The 23194-nt window shown below is 34.1% G+C and overlaps 4 protein-coding genes across 4 annotated transcripts in view; 2 read left to right on the top strand and 2 right to left on the bottom strand.

Annotated features, from left to right (window-relative positions):
* Nucleotides 1–4005, top strand: part of LOC140750470 (uncharacterized) — a 100221-nt gene extending 96216 nt beyond the window's left edge. The window contains exons 12-14 of the mRNA XM_073084009.1: nt 64–193; nt 920–1010; nt 1379–4005. Of these exons, the coding sequence (XP_072940110.1) occupies nt 64–193; nt 920–1010; nt 1379–1508 (351 nt within the window). The 3' untranslated portion in view covers nt 1509–4005. The remainder of the gene's footprint in view (nt 1–63; nt 194–919; nt 1011–1378) is intronic.
* PCID2 (PCI domain-containing protein 2) lies at nt 4001–8770 on the bottom strand. The gene is made up of 3 exons (XM_073084010.1): nt 8379–8770; nt 5959–6127; nt 4001–5375 (listed from the first exon to the last, which is right to left on the bottom strand). The coding sequence occupies exons 1-3, from the start codon at nt 8610–8612 to the stop codon at nt 4570–4572; spliced, it is 1209 nt and encodes a 402-aa protein (XP_072940111.1). The 5' UTR covers nt 8613–8770; the 3' UTR covers nt 4001–4569.
* A 1528-nt stretch (nt 8771–10298) lies between these two features.
* Nopp34 (nucleolar phosphoprotein) lies at nt 10299–13646 on the top strand. The gene is made up of 8 exons (XM_073083434.1): nt 10299–10464; nt 10702–10827; nt 11282–11459; nt 11750–11850; nt 11978–12039; nt 12127–12813; nt 13162–13304; nt 13542–13646. Exons 1-8 carry the CDS (start codon nt 10384–10386, stop codon nt 13628–13630), a joined length of 1467 nt encoding a protein of 488 aa, XP_072939535.1. The 5' UTR covers nt 10299–10383; the 3' UTR covers nt 13631–13646.
* A 3099-nt stretch (nt 13647–16745) lies between these two features.
* Nucleotides 16746–20439, bottom strand: LOC140750164 (protein AAR2 homolog). Its single transcript, XM_073083558.1, has 5 exons — nt 20125–20439; nt 19026–19228; nt 18449–18697; nt 17908–18034; nt 16746–17433 (listed from the first exon to the last, which is right to left on the bottom strand). Exons 1-5 carry the CDS (start codon nt 20325–20327, stop codon nt 17016–17018), a joined length of 1200 nt encoding a protein of 399 aa, XP_072939659.1. The 5' UTR covers nt 20328–20439; the 3' UTR covers nt 16746–17015.
* Nucleotides 20440–23194: the final 2755 nt, after the last annotated feature.

Raw genomic sequence — 23194 nt, 5'->3', positions numbered from 1 at the left:
ATCCATGTCCAACAGTGTGGTTAAGAAAGGCGTTAAAGCCTAACAGAAAAACTTTGTTTCCAGATGATGTTCTCGCAGTCGCTGTCGCGCGACCCGGCGGCGGCGCGCGCGGCCACGCAGCGCTTCATGGCCTTCCTCGAGCTGGAGGCCGAGCGCGGCCAGCTCTCGCGCACCATCGAGAAGAAAGTGCTGGGTAAGTACACATTATAGTATAGCTAAAAAAAGCAGTGATAGTGAGTGGTTAAGAAACTCGGCCTCTCGATCGAGGAGTCCGAGGTCCAAATCCCAGGCACGCACCTCTGATTTTTCAATGTTGTGCGTATTAGAAATTAATTATAACTTGCTAAAGGGTGCAGGAAAACATCGTGAGGAAACCTGAATACCTAAGAGATTTATAAAAAAAAATCTCAAAAGTATATGAAGTCTACCAATACGCACTTGGTCAGCGCCATGGACTATGGCCTAATCCTGAGATACATCTTCATTATGAGAGAAAACCCGTGCCCAGCAGTGGAACAGTAATGGGTTGTTGATGATGATGATAGTATAGGTCTATCATCTAGGTCATGATTCGAAGTGATGACGAGATAACCTCCCTTTATGCCGTTGATGCGTTGCTCATGATCTTGTTATTTTCTCGTTCCCATTGCTGTGCTCTGTAGCTCAATAGAGCCGATTATCACATTTTAGATATTATTCCAAAGTAGGTGGCGAATTGTTGATAATTGATATAGCAGGATTTTTTTTAACCCAACATTCGACAATCTCTTATTGCACACTATTGCTTTAATTAAAGTCAATAACGAATCTTACATGAATCTTGAATGACAGTGGTATAGACTTAAATAACCACATATAAGCATGAAGTATTTCAAGGATCAGAGGAACATTTATTTTATTACTCGTATCATGGTTTCAGACGTCATGATTGCGGCGCTGACGGACACCATTGGCGATCATCCCGAGCTACTGCAAGGCCGAGACGGTGTTAGCATCAACCCGGCAAACCGGTAAGTAGTTATTTAGTTTTATTTAAAGATTGAAGCTAATCGGTCAACAATCAACATCATAGTAAATGGTCACTGGTGTACATTAGTAATTAACATTGCAGAAAAGGCAAACTATTTGAAGCCTATCACAAATATGTTGTCATTCCTGACAATTAAGATGGTCGCCTCTGGCAGCCAATACTCTCAATCGCTTATTCTTGTCAACATACTAACTTAATATAACAGTCGAATATGACCACTGCAACGCTCATCACTTATGTTATAAGTATCTTATGGTATATGGTAGAAATAGGTGTAGCGCCAAGTAATTACAACCTTCGAAATCACATTTAATCTTCTCTCCATTAATCATTCCCCCATTTTTTCAGAATCATGCGTCAGTTCCTGGAAGCGAGTTCAGCGGAGCCGAGCATGTCTCGAGCGATCCTCGCGGCGTACAAGGACGAACTCCTCAAAGGCCCGCCCCTCCACAAGATGGCGTTCCCGGAGAGAAACTAAGCAGTATTACCCAAAACCCCCTTCCTTGTGCCATCAGTAATTAACTTAGAACATACGCTTTTGCTTTCGTAGGTTACTCTCAGTTCGCAATAGGGACGGTCTGTAAAATTCTTACGCAAGGACGGATATAGTCAGCCAAAGGAAATCTCTAGTAGACTTAAGATATTGGAGGCTCATTGATTTGAGTTTTTCGTACTCAATATATTTTATTTTACTTACGTTACGTCACTTACACAATATTTTTGGTTGTAACTAAGTTTCTACTAATCAATCAAATCAAAAGATCTTATTGTTTATATACATAATATCATGAAGTAGATCAAAAAATTGAGAAGTCGAAAATGTAAAGATTAATCGTGACGAATTTTATAGACTGTTTCTGAGCTTCAAAATAGTAAAAAGATATAAAGTAAGGTATCTCGTACACTTAAAACGTTTTGTGCTAAAAATAGTATATTAGGAACGATCACTTTGCCCACTTTCTGCAGTGCCACTTGGTCATTATTGATTTTTCACGACTGAAAAATAAAAAATTGAAGGATTTTACGGTAAAGTATCTGAGATTTTAAATTAATTGAATGTAATGATTTTCTTTAAAATAAAAAAAAAATCTTAAAATGTTCTAAAAAAGGCTTAACATAACCTTGGATGAATTGACATGACATGGTTCAAGCAGAAAGTAGGACGAAATGATCATGAAATTTTTAGCTTTTGTCAGTAATATAATTTCTTACATTATCTACGTATATAATTATGACCGCACTCTAACTCGTAGATATTTTCTATTAGTTTAGTAACCTGCTTCTTTACAAATATATTCTAGTCAACTGTAATTTTATTGTAGTCATTGTAATAGAAATTATGTTAGCAAAATAAAAAAAAGCTCCATTCGATTTATTGTAATTCCAGCTTATTGACACTGACATTCATTAAAATCATTTAGTACCTTTGTTTCATCTAAATGTACTTAGTTATGTATGTGCGTATGATTTATTTTTAAGTTTCGCTAAAAAGTTTGTACCTATATACTCTTCAAATTTATGCTTTGGCAACATTACAGAAATTAAATGTTGATGCTTGAATTATACCTATGTAAACGGAGTAAATTATATAAAAAAAAATTTAATATAAAAATTAGGTACCTGATAATGAACATCATATTTTCTGGATTAAAATGTACAACTATTTTTTTGTAATCTACACTTTACACTGTTACACTTTCCCGAGGGATAAGAGTTACTCCTAATTTGGAGGTAAAAATTGTATTCCGCGGCAACATTACATAGGACGATATAAATTGTAAATGTCTTCAAATCAGATCATACCTTTGAAAATTAATATCGAATTTCTTTGTTTTCTCGTATATGCATTTTATTTTAAATTATGTAATACTATATCGTATACTGATACCAAGATAGTACAAACAATACAATATTTAAGACTCAGATAGCACATGACTTGGTTTTAGTCACTGTGCACATTGAAAACAAAAGGTAGAATTGCATCAATCGCAATGCCGTAATTGGTCGCGCAAGATGTGGTAGGAACATAATAGTGCAGTCAATTTTGTCGCAATCACACAGTCAGTTTTGACACAACCAGTCAATTCGAACACAATTTTGACGCAAATGGGCAATCGATTATTTTAAATTCGTATGACCGATATTTTGCTATGTGTTATACAATCTAACACATTAGATAATATAATATCTAATTCTATAGATAGTTAGATACGCATTAAACTTCTGCGAAAGATAAGCTTACGGATTATATCAAAATTCGTAGTTTAAAGTGCATACAATCCAGTACCTAATCGGTAACTAATTGTTCTACTTCAAATTATTCCTAACTCATTTTAATATTTAATAGTAGAAATTGTCTGACTGTGTACTAGATTTCAGATTCATTAAATATCTTATTTTCACATTCTTCTATAGTATAAGTGTTAGAAATAAGAGAAATTTAAATATATAACGTTACAATTCGTACGTATGTATAGCTAGTCAAATTCTTCTTCATATTTTTCTACCAAAACTTGTAGCAAGATGTGCAATTTTTTATTCATCCTCATTTATCTAAATCGATAAAACATTTCAACAATCGATAAAACATTAGTAATTGCATATCAAACATCTATGAAAAATGACATATCACCTACAGTAAATAATAATAATTATGGTAAATTCAATTTATAGAAATTCCAAAAAAAAACATCTTAATTGTATAATGAATTCGGTTAAAAAATTGCACATCACTATTTTCCCTTTATCCTTATAACTTCATAAAATATGACATATTTTCTAATGGAACATAATTAAGTGTATAGATAGACTAGAGACATCTCTCGTTAGAACCACAAATATATTTTATCTTTAAGACTCGAATATGTAATTCGGCATTGTTGGTAAATGCTGCATTAGTGATCAGCAAAATTTATTATATTTATATTATTATTCTTTGAAATATATTGTGGATTTAATAAAAAAGTTAAATGTCATTAGTGTTTTATTTACGGCCACTTTTAATTAACATAGATTTGACATATAAAATTACGTCTAGTATAAAATTGGATCAATACCTACCCTATCTCCGATTTACGTATAAAAGGATATGTAAATTGACTCCAAATTCTTTTTGACACCAAATTTATACGGGCCTATTCTCACTACCATCTATTAGTAGTCTGCCGGTATGATTAAATCCTAATATTCCAAGGAACTACTAAATGCAAGGGTAAGACTAATATTTAAACAACATCAAGGTTGGACCGTTGTTGCTTCTAAGTTTATTAAAAATCTTTAGTTAACGTTAACGCTGCGAATACGCTGCGTTCACCTAATACTTTAAAGTATAATTCAGTCGCTAACATGCGAGATTCGAAACACGCTTATGGCGCCATTTCTTATTGAATAATGGAAGATTGCTTCATAATTGATAGTAGGTAAACATAGTTAACAATTAATATTAGTAGTACCGAAAATCCTTGTAATAGATGTGTTAGCGACAAATAGATGATCGCTTAATAACAACCTATTTAGTAAAAATCTTACTTTAATTACATTTACAAACTATTGAGCGGGGGAAATGCATTCTGTTTGCTAACTACAAGTTTCTTGTGTTGGTACGAGATGTAGCCTTTGATCTTTCCTTCGTAGATCAAACTGGCGACGTAGCACTGCGTTTCTGCTTCATCGACGTCTTCCTCGCCCATAATCTGCAAAGCGGCTTCGAAGCTCGCTATCTCGATCTGATGAGTATTCTCCAACAAGTACACCCGTCTGAAGAGATTCCTGTGAGCAATCGTCTTCAACTTCTCCACTACTAAGAAAATGCCTGCTTTAATGAGAAAACTCTCGTGTTCCTCCATGACTTTGTCTATGCCTTTAACGCTACCACTTTTAACCGACGTGACCAAATCCCAAAAGAGCATTAGGTCATATTTCTCTAAAAGGCTCTTCTTTGGCATGTAACCTAACAACATCTTCACGGGTATCAGGTAAATTAAAATCAGTCTTTTGTTTTTGATGCAGTCTTGGTGACATTTCTCGAATGCGAACGACAAGTAATGATTGGCCGATGTGTAGTCGGAATCAAACATCGCCTTCTTGCCGTTAAAGAATTTGTATGTAATCTGCTGCGCTAGGGAATACATGTTTTTCAATGGCGATGATTCTATTGCCCTGATGAGTGGCTTGCACAAGTGGAGTTTGTTGATGCGAAAATATACTTTAAGGAGCTGGTTTACGAGGGGCAGCATCCCGTGACGTTTCGTGTCATCTTCGGCGGTTCGGTTGTCCGCCGCGCACACCCTGAAGCAAATTAGAAGACTTTCTGCCGCTTTCTCTAGGATCTTACCGTTACTTTGAGCTGAAATAAAATTTAAAATAGTTTTGAAAACTAGAACTACATTTAAGTATTTACATATTCAGATACTAAGATTCCCTATGAGGCCCGTATACAGAAAGCAAGTAAGCAGAAGGCAAGGCAAGTAAGTAAGAACCCAGATGCAGACCAGGAATCCAACCAGGAATCCAAATCAATGCGCTGCAAATCAGCCATATATGGGGACCATATTTGAGCTCGTTGAAAGAACCTACAGAAATATGTGCCCAGCTGTGGGACATAATATTATTATTTTTCAAAACTAAAAATCAATTTAGTAACTTTGCCTGAACTTTCCTTAAGGCGCTTTCTCTCGCCTCGAAAATCGTTAATCCTGAGGATGTTGATAAGGACAATGGTACAAAATTATTAAAATCGTGTATTGTCATCGGTTTTTTATAATTGTTCAAAATTTTGAATTAAACTGAACGTTTAAAGTGGATAGAAATCGGGTTCAATGATTCCGTTACTGTTACGTACATACATACATACATACATACATACATACAACCCAAGCTAATAAAAGCGTGTTAAAAAGAGTCTCAGTCACTCCACAGTTTATACTTACGAGTATTAGCTTCAACTTTTTGCGCGACTAGCCTCAAGTCACGGCACACTGTGTACAAGAGTGGGAGACTCCAGTTCTCCTCTTTTTGAGCCTGCAGCAGACGTACCACCGCAGCCACACATGAAGTCTGATTCGCGAAAGCCTCTGAATACTTGTTCGAAATTAACGCCTGAAAACCAACAAAAAAATATAACTTTAATTTTCGTCTTGTTACTTTTAGACTGAGTGATTTAAAAATAAGTAAAATTGTTATCTACATTTCCGTCTGCAATATTGTAAAATTCTGAACCGATTTTCACGATAGAAAAGGGACTTTCGTTATACAACAGGGTATACTCGTGTCTTAATCACGATACAATGATCACACGAAAAGTTTGAGTAATATATTTTAATAAGATACCTTTCTAGTAAAATATCCTTTACGGAAGACACTGAGAACCTTCTTATTTAATGAAACTTAGTCGAGTCGTAACACAAATGGCAAGTAATAGAGAATTTACGGGAACCCCTGAGGGCACTCCTTTGGGATTTCCGTAACGATTCACGTAAGGGAGGTTTGAGTGGGCAAATCCCTTGGGTTTACCCGGAGTAGGTACGCAGGACACTACTTCGATTATAGACTACAATTTCTCTCAATATTAGGTTGGAATTTTTCGATTATCACTATATTATGATCTAAATGATAGGTATTGCTGATTTAGTTTAAGCAGCTGGGAGAAATGACGACTTTCTATACATAAATCAAAGTTATTCGAATTTCTGTTATTTGCATGCAAGATCAAGTTCTTAAAAAGTTAGTACCTATTTCTCGTTCTCTTAACTTCGACGCTAGACGCATTCGAAGTCGTAAATTTTACCCAGTTTATTTCATACCAATTTTGCTGTAACAAGAAATAAGTAATGTTGGGCTCACAGACATGTATCTAAATACAGGACTGTGGGTGTGCTAAATACGGCGAAGAGCGCCGTTAGTGGCAGTAAATCGATGACGCTGTCTGGCGCGTATATTTTATAAGTCGTCTATTCAAAGATAAACCTTTGTTAACAAACACTTTACCTATAAAATAGTCTATCTTTGTTGTATTGTACAATAAAAGATTAATAACATATTGATCACATACAGGACATAATTAATCTCGAGGCAAAATTATCATATCCACTATTTCATTTTAATGAACCATAATTATTAGAATACAGGAGAATAATAATATATTCTTTATTGTACCCAAATGTAGAACACAAAATAAAAACATCCTATTTTGTATGACACAAAAGGCAAACTTATAGCTAAAACAGCAATTTCTTCCTATTAGGATTCTCCTATTATTATTATTATTACAACCTGTGTTACTCCCAAAGTTACAGTTTCTACAAAATTTCTTTTATTTCGACTTCCTATAAGAGCTAACAAAATACACTCATATAATTTGAACAATAAAGATAATTAAAAAAAATTGTAAACATATAAAATGTTTAATATTATTAGAGTATTACAAAAAAAATATTCATTGCCTTCTTAGAATATTTAATGTTTACTTTCCTGTAGGAAGTTGGTTAATAAAATGAATACAATTGTATTTCTAAAAAATATAAATATTCTTGATTAATGTCCATTTCACTTTGAGATAATATTTAATAGTATGAAATTATTCATAAATGTTTTTGAAATGCAGGAGCATCTATGCTATTACTAAAAATAGAAATGACATGTTCATAACTTAAATTTGAGAAAGACTGGATTCTCTAATTAAGTATTTTTAATTGTTACTGAATACAAAAATATTTTAATGGATGTTCGCACACAATATAATACTGGATTTGTGAAATATACTAAATAATGATATGATAACTGGGCCTAAGACATCCTTTCAGAAGACCGGTTCCGAGCCCAGAAGTGAGCCAAAATGAACCAAACAAATAAGACAATTCATTTACAAATAATAATATAGCTATGATAAGGACCACTTTCACTACTCACTATCACATAAATTGCATGCCTCCAAATGAACCCCACAATATGAATCTTATAATTCTCAAAAATTTAAAAAGCATTGAGTTAAATTAATAAAAGATTTACCTCATAATAAATGTACAATTTGCTTAACAAGGAAATTGCAATAGCTCAAAAAAATGGTATAATGATCAATATCAAATGTTTTACACATCAAATAGAATGCTATGTTAAATATTTCCTTATAAAAAGTTCAAGAGGTGATATAATGCAATATTTTCTAGACATTTTTTACACCTATTAAAAATACATCACATCAATTTGAAGATTTTTTTAAAATCAAAAGACCACTTTTTTCGCAATTCAAATTAGGAGCGCTCAGCCATTTTCATTTAAAAAGATGCGTACTGGTCGAGATTACCTTCCACAAGCCGTAAGGAATAATTAAAAAAATGATCTAAACACAAACCTTAACACAAGCGAGGTGATAAGCAACAATCTCATCTAGAGGTGTTGAACAGTTCATATACGACACAAACTCCGCGAAATTGGTCTCGATGAGCGCCGCGGTGTCATTGGACACAAGGTTCTTGCTCGTATGCTCATCCTTCAAAGACAGAAGACGAGCTAGACCCTCACCTTGACCGGATCTGAACATGCGTTGTACGCTCTGTATGTATTGATTCAGTGTAATGCCCGCCATAATTTACAACGTACTCTGTTACTCAAGTGTCGACAATCGATATTGCATCGCACCTGTGATATATTATTCTATTAGGGATACAAGATGAGGGAGGCGGCAGTAAAAGGGGATGAGGACGAGGTGTACCTCTTTCAAATTAATTGACAGTGACGATGACAAAATAGCTAATTTAAAATTTGACGACGTCAATGTGACGTCTTGGATTGCCAGATCGAAAGTTTTCTAGAATTTTTCTTTGATTTTCAAATATAATATTATTTCTGTCCGCCAGTTCACATGTCGGCCCGATAGTGTTACTGAATGCTAATACCGGATTTGGATTGATAAACCCGGATACGGATAACAAATATCGGATGGTGAATAATAAAACCGGTCATCGAATAATAGATTCTGTATTTCATATGAACAATATTGAATATGTCTAACATTTAAATGAATAAAAGTATGAATATATGAGAAGGCTTAATATATATGTCGCAGGCAGTTGAGAATATAATTCGATATTAAATGGGTTTCTGTTCAAAACATTGTAATTAGATTATAGTTTTTAAATAAAGAACACTGTATTAACTTTACGATAATTTCTGAACGAATATTTGATTTAATCTTAATAATTCAAATTTGGAACTGTATCGAGTAAACACTTGACGAACGCCATTGAACAGAGCTGTTTGGCGGGAATTAGGGGCGTGGTCTACCCCTATATAAGAGCTCATCCTGGCTGATGCAGGCAGTCTATCTTCGGATAAGACTCATGAAAGAGCTCTGCTCCCAACAGAACTGTTGGTTTACCTGGTACAGTCTAGCACTGTATATTGCATAAGCGGAATCGCTAGCGCGATACCCTATGCTTTAGCTGTATTGCCTGAACAAGGCGATACGCTATTTGGGTGGACGTGTGGCCACTATACGAACACATAGAGCTGAGGCTCTGTTCGTCTCCATTCGGGTGGTTGTGTAACCACTATACGAACATAGAGCTAAGGCTCTGTTCGTCACTATTCGGGTGGCTGTGAAGCCACTATACGAACATAGAGCTAAGGCTCTGTTCGTCACTATTCGGGTGGTTGTGTAACCACTATACGAACATAGAGCTAAGACTCTGTTCGTCACTATTCGGGTGGCTGTGTTGCCACTATACGAACGTAGAACTAAGGTTCTGTTCGTCATTATTCAGGTGGTAGTGTTGCCATTATATTAACGTAGAATTAAGATTCTGTTCGTAACTATTTTAACTTTGTTTTACTATTTGTACACCTGTTATTATATTGAGTGTTGTCCTATCCTGTAAGATTAGTGTGTAAATAAACCTTTTGATTATTATTTATGGCTATTTAATCCCTGCAATATGGGACTTCCTAATCCTGACATACCTTCCTTGGCTCCAGATCCTACATATACATAACTTAGCAGAATACGCAACTTTTACACATTTAGGAATGAATACCGGTTATCGGATAATGAAACCGGTTATGGCGGATATTATAATGAGGATATTATTTTTCCATATTTAACACTTTAATTAAATTGTTAAATCTATCGCGCCAGTTCAAGTCAAAAAATTAATCCGTTTTAAAATATCTATATTTCATTTTTTTGTTGAGCGAAAATTCGTGCATTTCCGTTACATTCTAACGTCAACAAAAAACTGAATTTGACATTAGAAGTTTTTGACATTTTGATTTTGACATTGATAAGTATAGGTTTTCGGCTTCGCGTAAGTTAATGCGTGTGTTCTTTATTTTTAATATAAATTAAATTCTGTTCAACAATGGAAGAAAACGTAGCGTTAGATGCAACTAAACAAAAGCAATTTGTTAAATCTATAAAAGGCATCAAAAAGCTGTTAAAGGTAATGCATATTACAGCATTAATACCCTAGTTTTAGGTTATGTCGCATGTTATTTATGTTACATGTAAGGTGTATGTAGTATTTCATAAATAATGCTGGCTATAGTGTCTTTACCTGGTCAAATGCAATGTCCCTTAAACTTGTCCCATAAGCTCTTTTACATGAAAAACTACTAGATATATGTAAGTTTTGTTACAGTTGTTGCACTCTTAATTTGTATTTGGCATTGATTTGTAGGGTAAGGATCCATCAGGAATTTTAAAAAAGAAAGAAAGGAATGTTAAAATTGGGAAAGTCAGGAAGCCAAGACAAAAGAAACGAGGATTGGTGTATTTGTCACATATTCCCCATGGATTCTATGAGGTTTGTATTTTTATACTAAGCTTAATTAAATTAACATGTGAGGCTTTTTAACAGCGTGCAAAAAAATACTGTTGAATAAAGTCAGATTTTGACCTGCCCTGTGGTATTGTAAATGTTAATAAACAATGATCACTACTTTCCGCCAGGTAGTTTACCTGTCCTATAGTTATTTATTACATTTAACAAAATATAATGAATGTCAAATTACTAATATGTTATTTATACGTATGTGACTATTCAAAGTCACTAATAAAAATTGGTTTTTCGCTAAAAGAGGTAGGAAGCTTGTGGTACTCAATTAAAAAGTTAATTTTAGCAACTTAAAAACTTTTCGCTGATCAAAATGAAATATTATTTGTAAAATTATTTTAATGAAGTTTCATTGAGATTATGTAAACAATAACTTATCGAAAAATAATGCAACTTTTTAAAATATACTGTTTATTATTTACAGCATCAAATGACAGAATACTTCAAGCAGTTTGGTGTTGTTACCAATGCAAGGGTTATACGGTCCAAGCATACTGGCATGTCTAAAGGGCATGCATTCGTGGAATTTAGAGACCCGAATGTGGCAGAAATCGTGGCCGAGACTATGAATAATTACCTCATGGGAAAGAGGTTAATAAAAGGTACCAACAATAATTTACTTTATTCCATGGAACTGCAATATTTACAACTGAAAAGCTAGCTTTTGTTTAGGTTTATAGCTTGTATTCAACGAGCTTTAGGAAAAAAGATGTCTCAATTTTTAATACCGTCTTTAAGGAATTTGTAATGTACAAGTATAATAATCTATTGTTTTATTTTTCAATTAGTTTCATCATGTAAAATAAACTAATTTCTGCAAAAGATTTTTACATGTTGTCTCCTCACAATGAAATAAATAATTGTGTAATAAAATGTTAAATTTTCTTTGTAGCTGCTGTAGTGCCTCTAGAGAAGCAAAAACGTTTAGCTAAAAGGAAACACTGGAATGCTCAGAAAAATCCTGGAAATGACTTAAGACAGAAGATGAAAAAGGTAATGGTCAACCTGTGATCACATAGCTTTAGAAACAGTGAAATTAAATTTGTTATTTATACATACTAAATGAGTAGTATTTCCTCAAAATTTAATATAAAGTTATTAAAATTCTGATATTTTTTAGGCTCACAATGCGGTGAAAGATGAAAATGAAGAACTGAAGAATGCCAGAAGATTACTGTCAAAGTAAATATCATTGTAATATTTTTATCTGTCTGTGATCATTATTAAATAAATAAAGAGTATAATAATTTTCATGTTGATATTTTACAGTTTAAATAAAACAAAACGGAAGCTACGTGAACTTGATGTAGATTACGACTTTTTCACACCAGTCGACATCCCAGAGCCTTTACTTAATCTAGTTGAAGTTAAAAAAGAAGAAGATGTTAAAACTGAAACAGACTTGATTAAGAAGGAGAAAAAACCAAACAAAGTGAAAGCAGAAGAAATAGCACAGGATGAAAAGAAATCTAAGAAGAACAAGAAAAAAAAGTCAACTGAGATTGAAGTTAAGGATGAGGAATCAAAACTTCCAAAGCAAATGGAAATTCCTGCTAACAAAAAATCTAAGACACAACAGAAATCAAAAGAAACAAACCAGTCAAACGAAAAAAGTAACTTAAAAGCATCTAATACAGGTACTGAAAAAGTTGCTAAAGTTGACAAAAATGTAACTAAACAGACGAAAGACTTAGATAAGGTGACAAAAGATAATGCTAAAGTAAGTAAGATTCAAGAACAAAAACAACAAAAGTTTAAAGATGCAGGGGTTAAACCACCAGAAGATTTTATACAGATACAAAAGGATTCTGGTGATGAAAGTGATAGTTCAGTTGATTTTGATTCTGATGAATATGAAAAAGCTATTGAACAAGACTCTGATGTACAATCAAATGATGAGAGTGATGAAACTGATGAAGATTTAGATGAAGATATTACTAGTGAGGAAGATGAAAGGTTTGTACGAAAATATCTCATATTGTTGTTGTTAATATATCCCATTTATACATACAAATAGAATGTTAATGTATTTTAAAGTAGCATGTAGATCTGATTTTTAATAGTAATGTCAAAAATGAATGTACTAATTATGGACCACTGCCTCTGAAAAAGTAGTTTGTCTGTCTCATCAAACCAAAAAACAGCAATACTTAACTCTCGTTTTGAGGTAAAAACAGGTGTAGTGGCGATCCAGTTAAGTTACAAGGAGTTTTACGAGCTAGTATAAATAATGAGTTTTCAAAAAACCTGAATAATCCTTTATCGTAATAATATAGTAATCATCTAAATAATTATATATTTCAGCGCTGAAGATGAGCCACCAACACCACCCAAGAAGGCAAAGGGTCCCAAACCTCAAATTGTATCAGTGACTCAGTCTAAGAAACAGGGTCAGAAACCAAATGCTAACAAACCTGCAACCCAACCAATAAAGAAAATAAACCCAAGTAAGTTAACCAATGTTAAAGAGAGGGAATAACCTAGTGAATTTGAATTGTATGTGTCTGAGGGGGAAGCATATTTTATATAATTCAATCTTAGTCAATCTAGCTTGGTAATGATAAAATACGTATCAGTATTGATTATATAAAAAAAAAAAACTTATTGTCCCTACATATAAAAAAATCTTGTAGAATTTACTGAGTGTTATGCTTTTACTAATTATGATTTTTTTTTTATTTCAGAAGAGGCGATAAAAGGTACTAAAAAACCGAAGTTTGAGAAGAAAGCAAATAAGAAAACATTAAACAAAGTAATTAAAAAGAAGAAATAAAGTGTATTGTGATTTATATGTGTTTATTTTTTGTAACTGTTTGGACATTTGCAATTAAGTAATATGATTTTGTAAGTGATCACACATGTAAATTATAATAAAATATTACTATCACATACGAAAAATTTATTAAATGGATACACTATAAAAATACAGAAAAATATCAAGAAATATAGCTTACACCAAAATGGTGGGGATCACAATAAAATTTTATTCTACGTCTTACAACAATTAAACTTGTTCTACCGCGAATAGATAAGCTATGAACCATTTTAGTTTGTATGTTGAATAAAGCAGACTTGTATGATTCCATGAACATTGGAGCGATAACTCGTTTTAGTAGACTTCTTATGTAACATAAATTTTATTCTTTATATTTAAATTAGGAAGACTTAAACTAAATGCCACATAAAGAACATTGTGCATAAAAAGTAATTCATTCTTGAATCCTCGTTTTCAGTTACAGTCTTAAATTTTGTAATCAATCTTAAGGACAATGATATAAGAGCTTGTAATACGAGGGTGCGTTTTTAAGTCCGCGGAATGGCAGGGTTGGAGGGGGGATAGCGGGCTCGTTAAGGGCGGTACGTGTTAAGTGACTCATAAATAGTATAAATATAAAGTTTTATCACAATTGCATCATTAGTTTTAAAACTATCGACAATTAAACAACTCAATCCGGAAGAAAATTGGAAGTATGGAGAAAATCGAGCATCGCGCCGTTTTAAAGTTCCTTACCAAGCAAGGAAAGTCTGTGCAAATCATAATTGAAGAGATGTCATCGGTTAACGGGGACTCTTGCCCTGGAAAAACGATGGTTTACAAGTGGAACAACCTTTTTAAGCAAGGCAGGGATTCACTTGAAGACGACCCACGACCAGGACGGTCTGTTGAGGTGACCATTCCGGAAACGATAGCGGAAGTCGAAAAATTAGTACTGGAAGATGCTCGGCTAAAGAAGAAACAGCTTGCAGAAATGGTTGGAGTATCGGATACAACCATTTTTAAAATTCTGCATGACCATCTTGGCATGACTAAGGTCAGCGCGCGGTGGGTGCCGAGAATGCTCACGCCGCCTCAGAAACAACAGCGCGTTGAATGTTCCCGTGCGTTTTTGAACTTCTGTGGAGAAGATAAGGATATTGTACTGAATCGAATTGTTACTGGAGATGAAACTTGGGTTCACCATTATGAACCTGAGTCTAAACAAGACTCCATGCAGTGGCATAAAAAGGGTACAGCACCTCCTAAAAAGTTTAAGGTGTCACAATCGGCCGGCAAACTCATGGCGACAGTCTTTTGGGATGCAGAAGGAATTTTGTTAATAGATTACAAAGATAAAGGTGTCTCTATAACCGGAGAATATTACGCAACAATCTTGGAGCGGTTAAAAGAAGCCATCAAAGAAAAAAGACGAGGAAAATTATCCAGAGGTGTCCTGCTGTTGCACGACAATGCGCCCGTACACAAGAGCCGTATTGCACTGGCTGCCCTGCATAAGGTGGGCTTTGATATTTTAAATCACCCACCCTATAGTCCAGACCTGGCTCCCAGCGATTATTATCTCTTTCCAAAAATGAAAAAAGAGCTTCGTGGAAAGAAATTTTCTACAGACGAAGAAGTAAAGGACGCAATTTCCTCGTATTTTTCCGACAAGGAAAAAAAAAATTTTATGAGGGTTTAAATAAGTTAATACAAAGATCTGAAAAATGCATTCGTCTTGCAGGAGAATATGTAGAAAAAGAAAAATAATTTTGACATTTTATTTTCGCTCCTTGTCCCTCATTCCGCGAACTTAAAAACGTACCCTCGTATTAACATAAAACAACACAAAATTAATGTAGCTTTTTCTTACTATGATACATTACATTTATGATTTCTTACAATTCTTGTGGTAACACAGTGAAACAAGTTCTTTATTTTGTACAATTTATGTATTATGTACCTAAAACCTAAAATGTCTTTTCTAAACTTCTTGAAATATTAGTAAATCTATAACTATAAAGTTGAAGTTTGCTATATAACTTAATAATAAATCTTTTGTTTCAGTATAGAACCAATAATTGCCAAACCCAAAAAGTGGTAAAATCTATTAAACTATTATTTTAAAATACTAAAATGTTAAAATACTTTCAAGATTCTCTAAATTGTTCTAACAAACATTTTAATTAGCAAGAAAAATGGGACGATGAAGACAGGCAGGTATCAATATATCCTAAATTCTTGATAATCGGCGCGCGGTTGCTTTGTAAATTCATATTAACAAAATACGTAGCAGATGCAGTATTTTTCTTTAATCTCTCGTAAAACTGAACTGATAATTCATTTTCGAATTACGAAAACTATACTATAAGAGCATGATCACAGACCTGTGAGTTGGTCTGTGTTTCAATGGGCCAAATATTTGACGAGACCAGATACAGTCAAAATTGATCATGTGTTTGTACTTATAAAGCAACGGGCGACTGACGAAATCAGAGGATACTTAAATTCTTTTAACGTTACTCCTACTGACTCCGATACGCATACGAGGTAGTCTACCCTAGCTATAAATATAATGAAAAAGTATAAGAAAAATCCCTACAAATATACAGATAAAACTACAATACCTACAAAATGCAAATTTTATTAAAATAGATATTTAAGAAAATACACATTAGGTACCTCACATTTTACGCGAAAGTTATAGATAAAAATGAATTCAATTTTAAAAAGTGTCTTATTCTAAATAAAAAATAATATTTAATACCTACATTAGTGTTATTAATATCAAGTTGTTAACAAAAAATAAAAATATTGGCCATAATATCATGTGTTATTGCATTTATTAACAGTCTATCAAGTTATTGTGGTAAATTTACAAAAGCAGCTACAGATTCAATCATCATTGCATGACACTTTTTAACAGATTAAATTGGATTATTTAATTAGACTAAAATGTGTTACGCATTCTAGGGCGAAATTATATCTCTTTGCTTTATGAAATATTATTTTCATATTTGCATCAATTCAGTCTAAATAAACTTGTTTTGTAACAAAAACTGTATAGATGGCGCTTACTGTACATGCAAAAATGATTACTTCGGAAATCTTCATATCAGTCAACAAGAAACACTTTTTGACAGGTTATAATAAATTCAGAATGAGAAATTATACTTGCTGCGGAACATTCAAAATGAAAATGAAGTAATTATTGTACATTTGGATAGAATATTAACCTATTCTTCTCCTTAACCTTATTATCTCTAAACTCCATCATGCTATTCCCTATTGACATAGCGTGGAAGAATGTTTGTTGCTTTTTTATCGGTCATTTGAGTGTATGTCTTTCAATGACGGAAAGGTCATTTAACAAATCTACCACCAGCATTATTTATCTTATAAATTACTCTGCATCATCGTCCAATCTCACTACAACTGGTCGTTCATCTTCCTCATCTGCATCCAATCCAGTGAAATCCCACTGAAGCTTCTCTGTCAAATTCTCCTTGAACCTCTCAATCATTGTTAATAATCTTCCATCAACTTTGCTCATATAAGCTGTACGGAAAAATTCCCTGAGTTTCTTGTACACTAGATTTTTATTCATCACAATATCAGCTAAGAAATCCTCCGGCATTTCCTCTATTTGGATCTCAATAGTTCTGATGAAGTGGAAGAATAAACTTCTATACTTATGGATGGCGTCGTCGCAAGAGCACAGCAGGATCACTAATTCCTTCCAATGCTCGAAAGCGTCCAGGGAATGTCCTATCAGGAAGCACAAATACGAGAACTGCAACTCGCCTATGATGTGCAGAGGCCTGTAATAGGATTTATTAAATAAATTAAGATAATGAAGAAAGTAAAAAATATATACATTTATACAAAAGTGGAGTAGATTATAACCTGAATATAGAAATGATGCAACACATTGGGATGTTATCAAAATAATAATCCACTTATGCAACTGTAACTAAGAAGTGGATTTTCAAAAGAACCTGAATTGAATTGAATTGTATTCGAGCACTCGCAAACTTTGTTGTATGTATTATAATATTATTAAAGCTATATAACTATATGTAATAGATATGTCGTTTTACGCATCGTGTCGATATTGATAGCAATACTATTTGGCGCGCTAACGCACCACCGCGTCTGCTCGGACCACGATCGCACACAGACTGACTCACTGCTGGCACTCACCCTGTGACGGTACTGACTTATGCGATCGAGAAAATTACCCACATACACTACATCACACACTGTCACATTAAAGGTAATTTTTGGAAACTTACTCTTCCTGTTGTTCTATCATAAGTTCTAGAGTGTAAGATTGATCCAGGTAATGTTTCGTGATTTCTTCTGGCGTAGAGCCTGGCGGATACTTATCCCGTGGTATCTCTGTGAACCTCAATGCTGTGCCTGAAAAAAAGCAAAAAATCACTATCTATAAATTTCTTACACTCAATATAATACCAATTTTGGCCATCGCGCATTATCTAGCAGCTGCTATAACGTAATGAAGCTATGAATGTGTAATTGTAGATTACACATATTGCTTTGTGAATAGTGAATAGAAATTATCTTATTCTATGCTCATGTGATTGAAAACAAGTTGTGTCATCAAAATATGTGTGTCATCAAAATTTGCCTGTTTCTACGACATCAAAAAAACTTTTGTTCCTTTAAAGAATGTAGCATACAAAAATATTTTTATATGAAATCACATTACAAAATACATATAACAATTCTTACTTAAAACTACACTGTGAAAGGGTATGCAAGTTAATAAATTTAAGTTCTACTAATTAAATCAGAATTCTAGTTTCAAATTACCTGGTGCCGGCTTCAAGTCTGGCAACATTGCATCCTCTCTCTCTTGTGCTGTTGCTCGCTTTGCCCTCTTTGCTGTACTTTGTCCAGCTTCATTACTGTTCTCAGTATTAATATCGTCTGCAGACTCCTGATCCATCGAGCCCTCTGGAGACTTAACACCCCGAGGCCTGTCTTTATCTGACGTTGACAAGAGTTCCACTGAAGCTCTGATTATGCCACTTTCGGGAGATAATTTTGCTGCTAATTCAGCTGTAATGTTATAAATGATTAATTAAAATCTATACTTTCAAACAACTATAATATACTAAACAGGAGGAATAAATTGTCACTGATTATTTATCTATACTTTTAATATATCAGTGATGGATTGCAGACCAAAAGTTTCAGAGATATTCATTTTGGCACTGCAATTATCACTGGTCTGTCCATATCTGGGTCTGTCCATATCCTGACAGACATGAATCTCTAAATTATGAATTTACTGTTATTTTTGTTGCACACCTATATAAAGTGCCATTATATACCTACCTGAAGATTCCATTGTAAGTATATAATTAACTGAGTCCTATTACTGTACCTGTGATTTGTGAGGTGAGAAGCTTCCACTTTAACCATATTTCATATGGATAAGGTCCCAGGTGCCTGTCCAGGTTATACAAGTTGTCTTTGAGCCGCTGAATGCTCTCTTCACTAACTTCCTCTCTGCTCATGTCATCCTTATCTTTATCCCACATTTTAACAAGAAATTCCTTTTTTTGGAAATAATGCATTATTCCGGATCTGTTTCAAAATTAACAAGATTATTTTTGTATAAACATCTTCAAGAAATTTATGCTTAGCATTGTTTATCTAATTCATAGCATACTGATATTTAAAAATAGTAAATAAATTATATAATAGAAAGTAAATGAAATATTGTTGGTAAAACTAAAGCTGTTGTGTTTACTTTGAAGGATGTGGTTTATGGAGACATTACACATTACATCATCGTTCGCAGGGTGGCATCTGTGAAGGGTCTCCAAGATATCCGATAGATCCAATTAATTAGAATTGGATCTTTATGAGGATGAGGATTAAATATCCAGGTCTATGGTTGAGTGTGACAATATATCATCAGCTGAATTACTTACTTGTTTAATTCAATTTCAATAATTACAAATACATGAGCAAAATGAGACCAATGAACAACTGTGTCATGATGGCTAATATGATCATTACTTGATACATATTCTTGCTATGATACATGTTCAACATATGTATAAGTATTACCGAACATTAAGAGTAAAGTAAAGGGCACATTACAAAGGTATTATAAATAGACTTTAAAGGTCAGATGTTCATGAGATGAGTATAACCTTTGGTAATTAGAAAAATAATCAATAACCTCCCTAAATATAATTTGTATAAAGTTATGTAGATATATAAGCCGATGCCTAGCAGTGGGCTGGATAGAAAGTTTTTAGATAAAATTAATAAAAAGAGATTAAGGAAGTAAAGAAAAAATAAATGAAACATGCAGATTATTTAATGGTTTTCATGCAAAATTGTAAAAAAATCATTTTGAATACATATTAAAATTTATCAACTGTCCGTCATATAGTTCTGATCATGTCACATTTCTGATAGTTATAGCGGGAAAAACATAGAATATATTAATAAAAATGTAACTGAATTACCTGGGAGCTATATCACCGGTGCCTTTACTCACTGCGGAGTAGTGTATGTAATGAAGACCGGGCGGTATCATTTTTATTCCACGAAAATCCTCGTCGGTATTCCAGCATTGCATATCAATACCAAATTGCGTCTCTTGGGGCACTCCGAGGAACACGAACGTTCCTCCCTCCACGAGGAGCTTTTTAGCCGTCTCCTGATCCATTTTACACTGGCAGTTTTGCCGCCAGTCAATAAATTGTGATAAAAATAGGCACAACAAATCAATATGTTTACATCTCTCAGGATCACGTTGACAACTTGACGTATTGTGACATAATGAAATGACATTTTTTTGTGTGATATCACGTTCCGTTGCAAGCACATAAATTGACAAAAGATGTTATTAAACTTTGCGTGCGAGAATTTAAGTTATGAGTTATGACGACTTGCTTTATAACGGTCATTCGTAAGATTTAGTATAATTGGAGTTTAATGTTTACTTTTGTGGTTATAAGTTTTTATAGGATTCTGGAGCATATATAGCTTGTTTCTTTATATTTAAATACATATTGATTTCACTGATTCTTCATGCAGCGTTTAACAGATACATTTTTGAACTACCGGTTTATTTAAATGGAAGACTATGTACTTATGTAATAATAATAAGTCATCTATTATAACGCAAAATAAAAATATAGTACAAATGAATGAAATTTTTGTCCTGCAACTTCGCCTTTAAAATTGAATGGAGGTTCGGAAATGTGAACAAGTGTACAGCATACTTTAATACCCAGGCAGTTAAGGTTTATTTACTTTGGCTGAATTTAGGGACTTTCAATATCTTGTACATATTTGAGTGAATATGATATCTTTCTTTTATTTGATCAAATCTTTAAATGTATCTAATATATGTAATATAAAATATTACTAATATTATAAATCTGAAAGTAACTCTGTCTGTCTGTCTGCCTGTCTGGTTGTCTTTTCTTCACGCCTAAATCATTGGTCTGATTTTAATGAAATTTTGTACAAAGATAGTCTGAGACCCGAGAAAGGACATAGGATAGTTTTTATCCCGGAAATCCCACGGGAACTAAGGATGGCGATCTAAGATCGATTAATCGGAGGATCGATCTTTTGGACCAAAAAGTCGATTAACGATTAAATAAGGATAACGTAAACTATGCATTTGATCAAGTGATGATCTTTAGCAAAGTTGGTGTCCATGAGCCCACGAAGGTTTCAGAGTTGGTACGACCAATTTTCGCCAGATGGCGCCAGTGTCGTTCCAATGAAGGTAAGAATTTTCAGTCTGATGTATGTTAGTATGTCATATTATTTTGACGTGACAACGTCTTAAATTAGGTTGCGGCTGGGAGTCACTTATGAAAAAGTGTAACGCCCGGTAACGTTACGATGAGTCACCGAACGAGAGAGAGGCCCGCCGAATGCCTTGCGTCTCTCTCCCACTCAACTATGATCGGTCTGCCGCGCGCGCAGCACTAGAGAATTAGGCGCATTGAATCGGCGCATGCTTGTGTCTCTGTCTTTGTCTTTCTCGAACGTTCTTGGCGTTGGAAAAACAAGAAAGCGTCACAATACAAGTTCACACGTGTGGTGAGAAAAAGACGTTGTCACGTAAAATCTTCGCCCGTAAAACCGACTTTACAGGCAACCATTTTATTATTTATTCTTTTAAACGCGGGCGAAGCCGCGGGCAAAAACTAGTATAAAATATTTTTTCTATGCCAAAAGACCATTTATACATCCACTGCATTTCGACCACCTACATGTAGTACCCATGAGGACTCACACTCATTAGTACCCATGAGTAACACACTCATTGATTCTATTTGGAGTTAATAACAGATGTCAATGGGCTGCAGTGATCACTCATCGTCACGTAAACTCCTTGATTGCTCACGTTATTTCAATTTCATAATACAAACCTCAACTATCACTACATTTATACTTGTTTACAAGTATTTAGTTAATAGTACAAAATGTTCTATAATCAAAGAAAGACACTAATGATAAAACTTCTAATTTAATTAAGTACCAACTTCAGGTAGGTCACCTAAATAGAGGCAGAGCACAGCCGTGCTCATAAAAACGAAGCCTTAGTCTTAGTAATTAATTAATCCACGAAACTACGGGTTAGCACAACAAACAAAATAAGGAACCCTAAAAATATCGTCGATCTAAAGGTCTGTTTGTTTTGCACTCGTGATTCCGTCAGACGAACGAACACATTCGCTGGAATACTACGTTCTGCGAAATTCCCACCAAAAAATCGTCTGGGAATTTCGAATTCCCGTCGAGTGGTTAACACAGAGCCTGCCGTTAAGCGCACCTGAATTTTTGTTTTAGTGCAGATTTTTTTTGCCTAATTATTTTTCAACAGGTGACGAATTCAGCGTCTCGAGCACCACTATGGCGACGGCACTACCAATCAGAAAAGCGCTTTAGTTTAGCTGTTGGTTGCAATTAGTGGATTTTGATCTCAATCAAATCAGCTAAGTGTGCGCTTATTTTGTGTCTATGTGCACGCAGACACATTTATTTTGTAACTGAAATGACGTACGCCGTAGTAGGTACCTGAGTGCTTCTCACTAAAAAGCTGTTGGGCTGCGGAATTTTTTCCATCATTAAAATTTATTTTTAAATGAACTGTGTACATTTTTTAAGTTTAAAATTTGTCTTATTTTCATTAATAATTATAATTATACTGTTACCTTTGGCTCTTTTAAAGCTACGATTGTTTAAGGTGTAGATGTAGTGGGGCGAACCATGCACTAGCTCGTAGATTTTTTTGCACTACCGCGACGTTCGTTTAGTCTATATTTAATTTACAAACAAACACATTCTTGTTCTTTATAAATTATTATCCATAGGCATGATTTCCCGTCTCACTTTATCTCGCTGCAAACTCTCTTGCAAATCGCGTTTGTGATAAAGGCCCTAGGGCATCTTGACTACCTAAACCTAGCCATCTACTTAGTGTCTGCATATGACAAAAACTCACCAATAAAAGCTATCTAACAATCGCTTCAAATATGCGACTGAATTAAACACACCACTTTCGAAATT

Source organism: Epargyreus clarus, unplaced genomic scaffold (genome assembly GCF_041222505.1).
Source record: "Epargyreus clarus isolate Ecla_fem2 unplaced genomic scaffold, WU_Ecla_fem_2.2 ptg000019l, whole genome shotgun sequence".
Taxonomy (NCBI): domain Eukaryota; kingdom Metazoa; phylum Arthropoda; class Insecta; order Lepidoptera; family Hesperiidae; genus Epargyreus; species Epargyreus clarus.
The sequence above is the reverse complement of the archived record's forward strand: the minus strand, read 5'-3'. Positions and strand labels throughout refer to the sequence as shown.

What these genes read in the sequence shown, in the direction of transcription:
- PCID2 (XM_073084010.1), bottom strand. Translation starts at nt 8,612, where the DNA reads ATGGCGGGCATTACACTGAATCAATACATACAGAGCGTACAACGCATG. An exon ending in ATCACCTCGCTTGTGTTAAG is followed by an intron (nt 6,128 to 8,378) that starts GTTTGTGTTTAG and finishes GTTGGTTTTCAG; the next exon opens with GCGTTAATTTCGAACAAGTA. An exon ending in AAAAGTTGAAGCTAATACTC is followed by an intron (nt 5,376 to 5,958) that starts GTAAGTATAAAC and finishes ATTTTATTTCAG; the next exon opens with CTCAAAGTAACGGTAAGATC.
- Nopp34 (XM_073083434.1), top strand. Translation starts at nt 10,384, where the DNA reads ATGGAAGAAAACGTAGCGTTAGATGCAACTAAACAAAAGCAATTTGTT. An exon ending in TTCCCCATGGATTCTATGAG is followed by an intron (nt 10,828 to 11,281) that starts GTTTGTATTTTT and finishes TATTATTTACAG; the next exon opens with CATCAAATGACAGAATACTT. An exon ending in AATAAAGAAAATAAACCCAA is followed by an intron (nt 13,305 to 13,541) that starts GTAAGTTAACCA and finishes TTTTTATTTCAG; the next exon opens with AAGAGGCGATAAAAGGTACT.
- LOC140750164 (XM_073083558.1), bottom strand. Translation starts at nt 20,327, where the DNA reads ATGGATCAGGAGACGGCTAAAAAGCTCCTCGTGGAGGGAGGAACGTTC. An exon ending in AGACTTGAAGCCGGCACCAG is followed by an intron (nt 18,035 to 18,448) that starts GTAATTTGAAAC and finishes GCTTTTTTTCAG; the next exon opens with GCACAGCATTGAGGTTCACA. An exon ending in ATGATAGAACAACAGGAAGA is followed by an intron (nt 17,434 to 17,907) that starts GTAAGTTTCCAA and finishes ATCCTATTACAG; the next exon opens with GCCTCTGCACATCATAGGCG.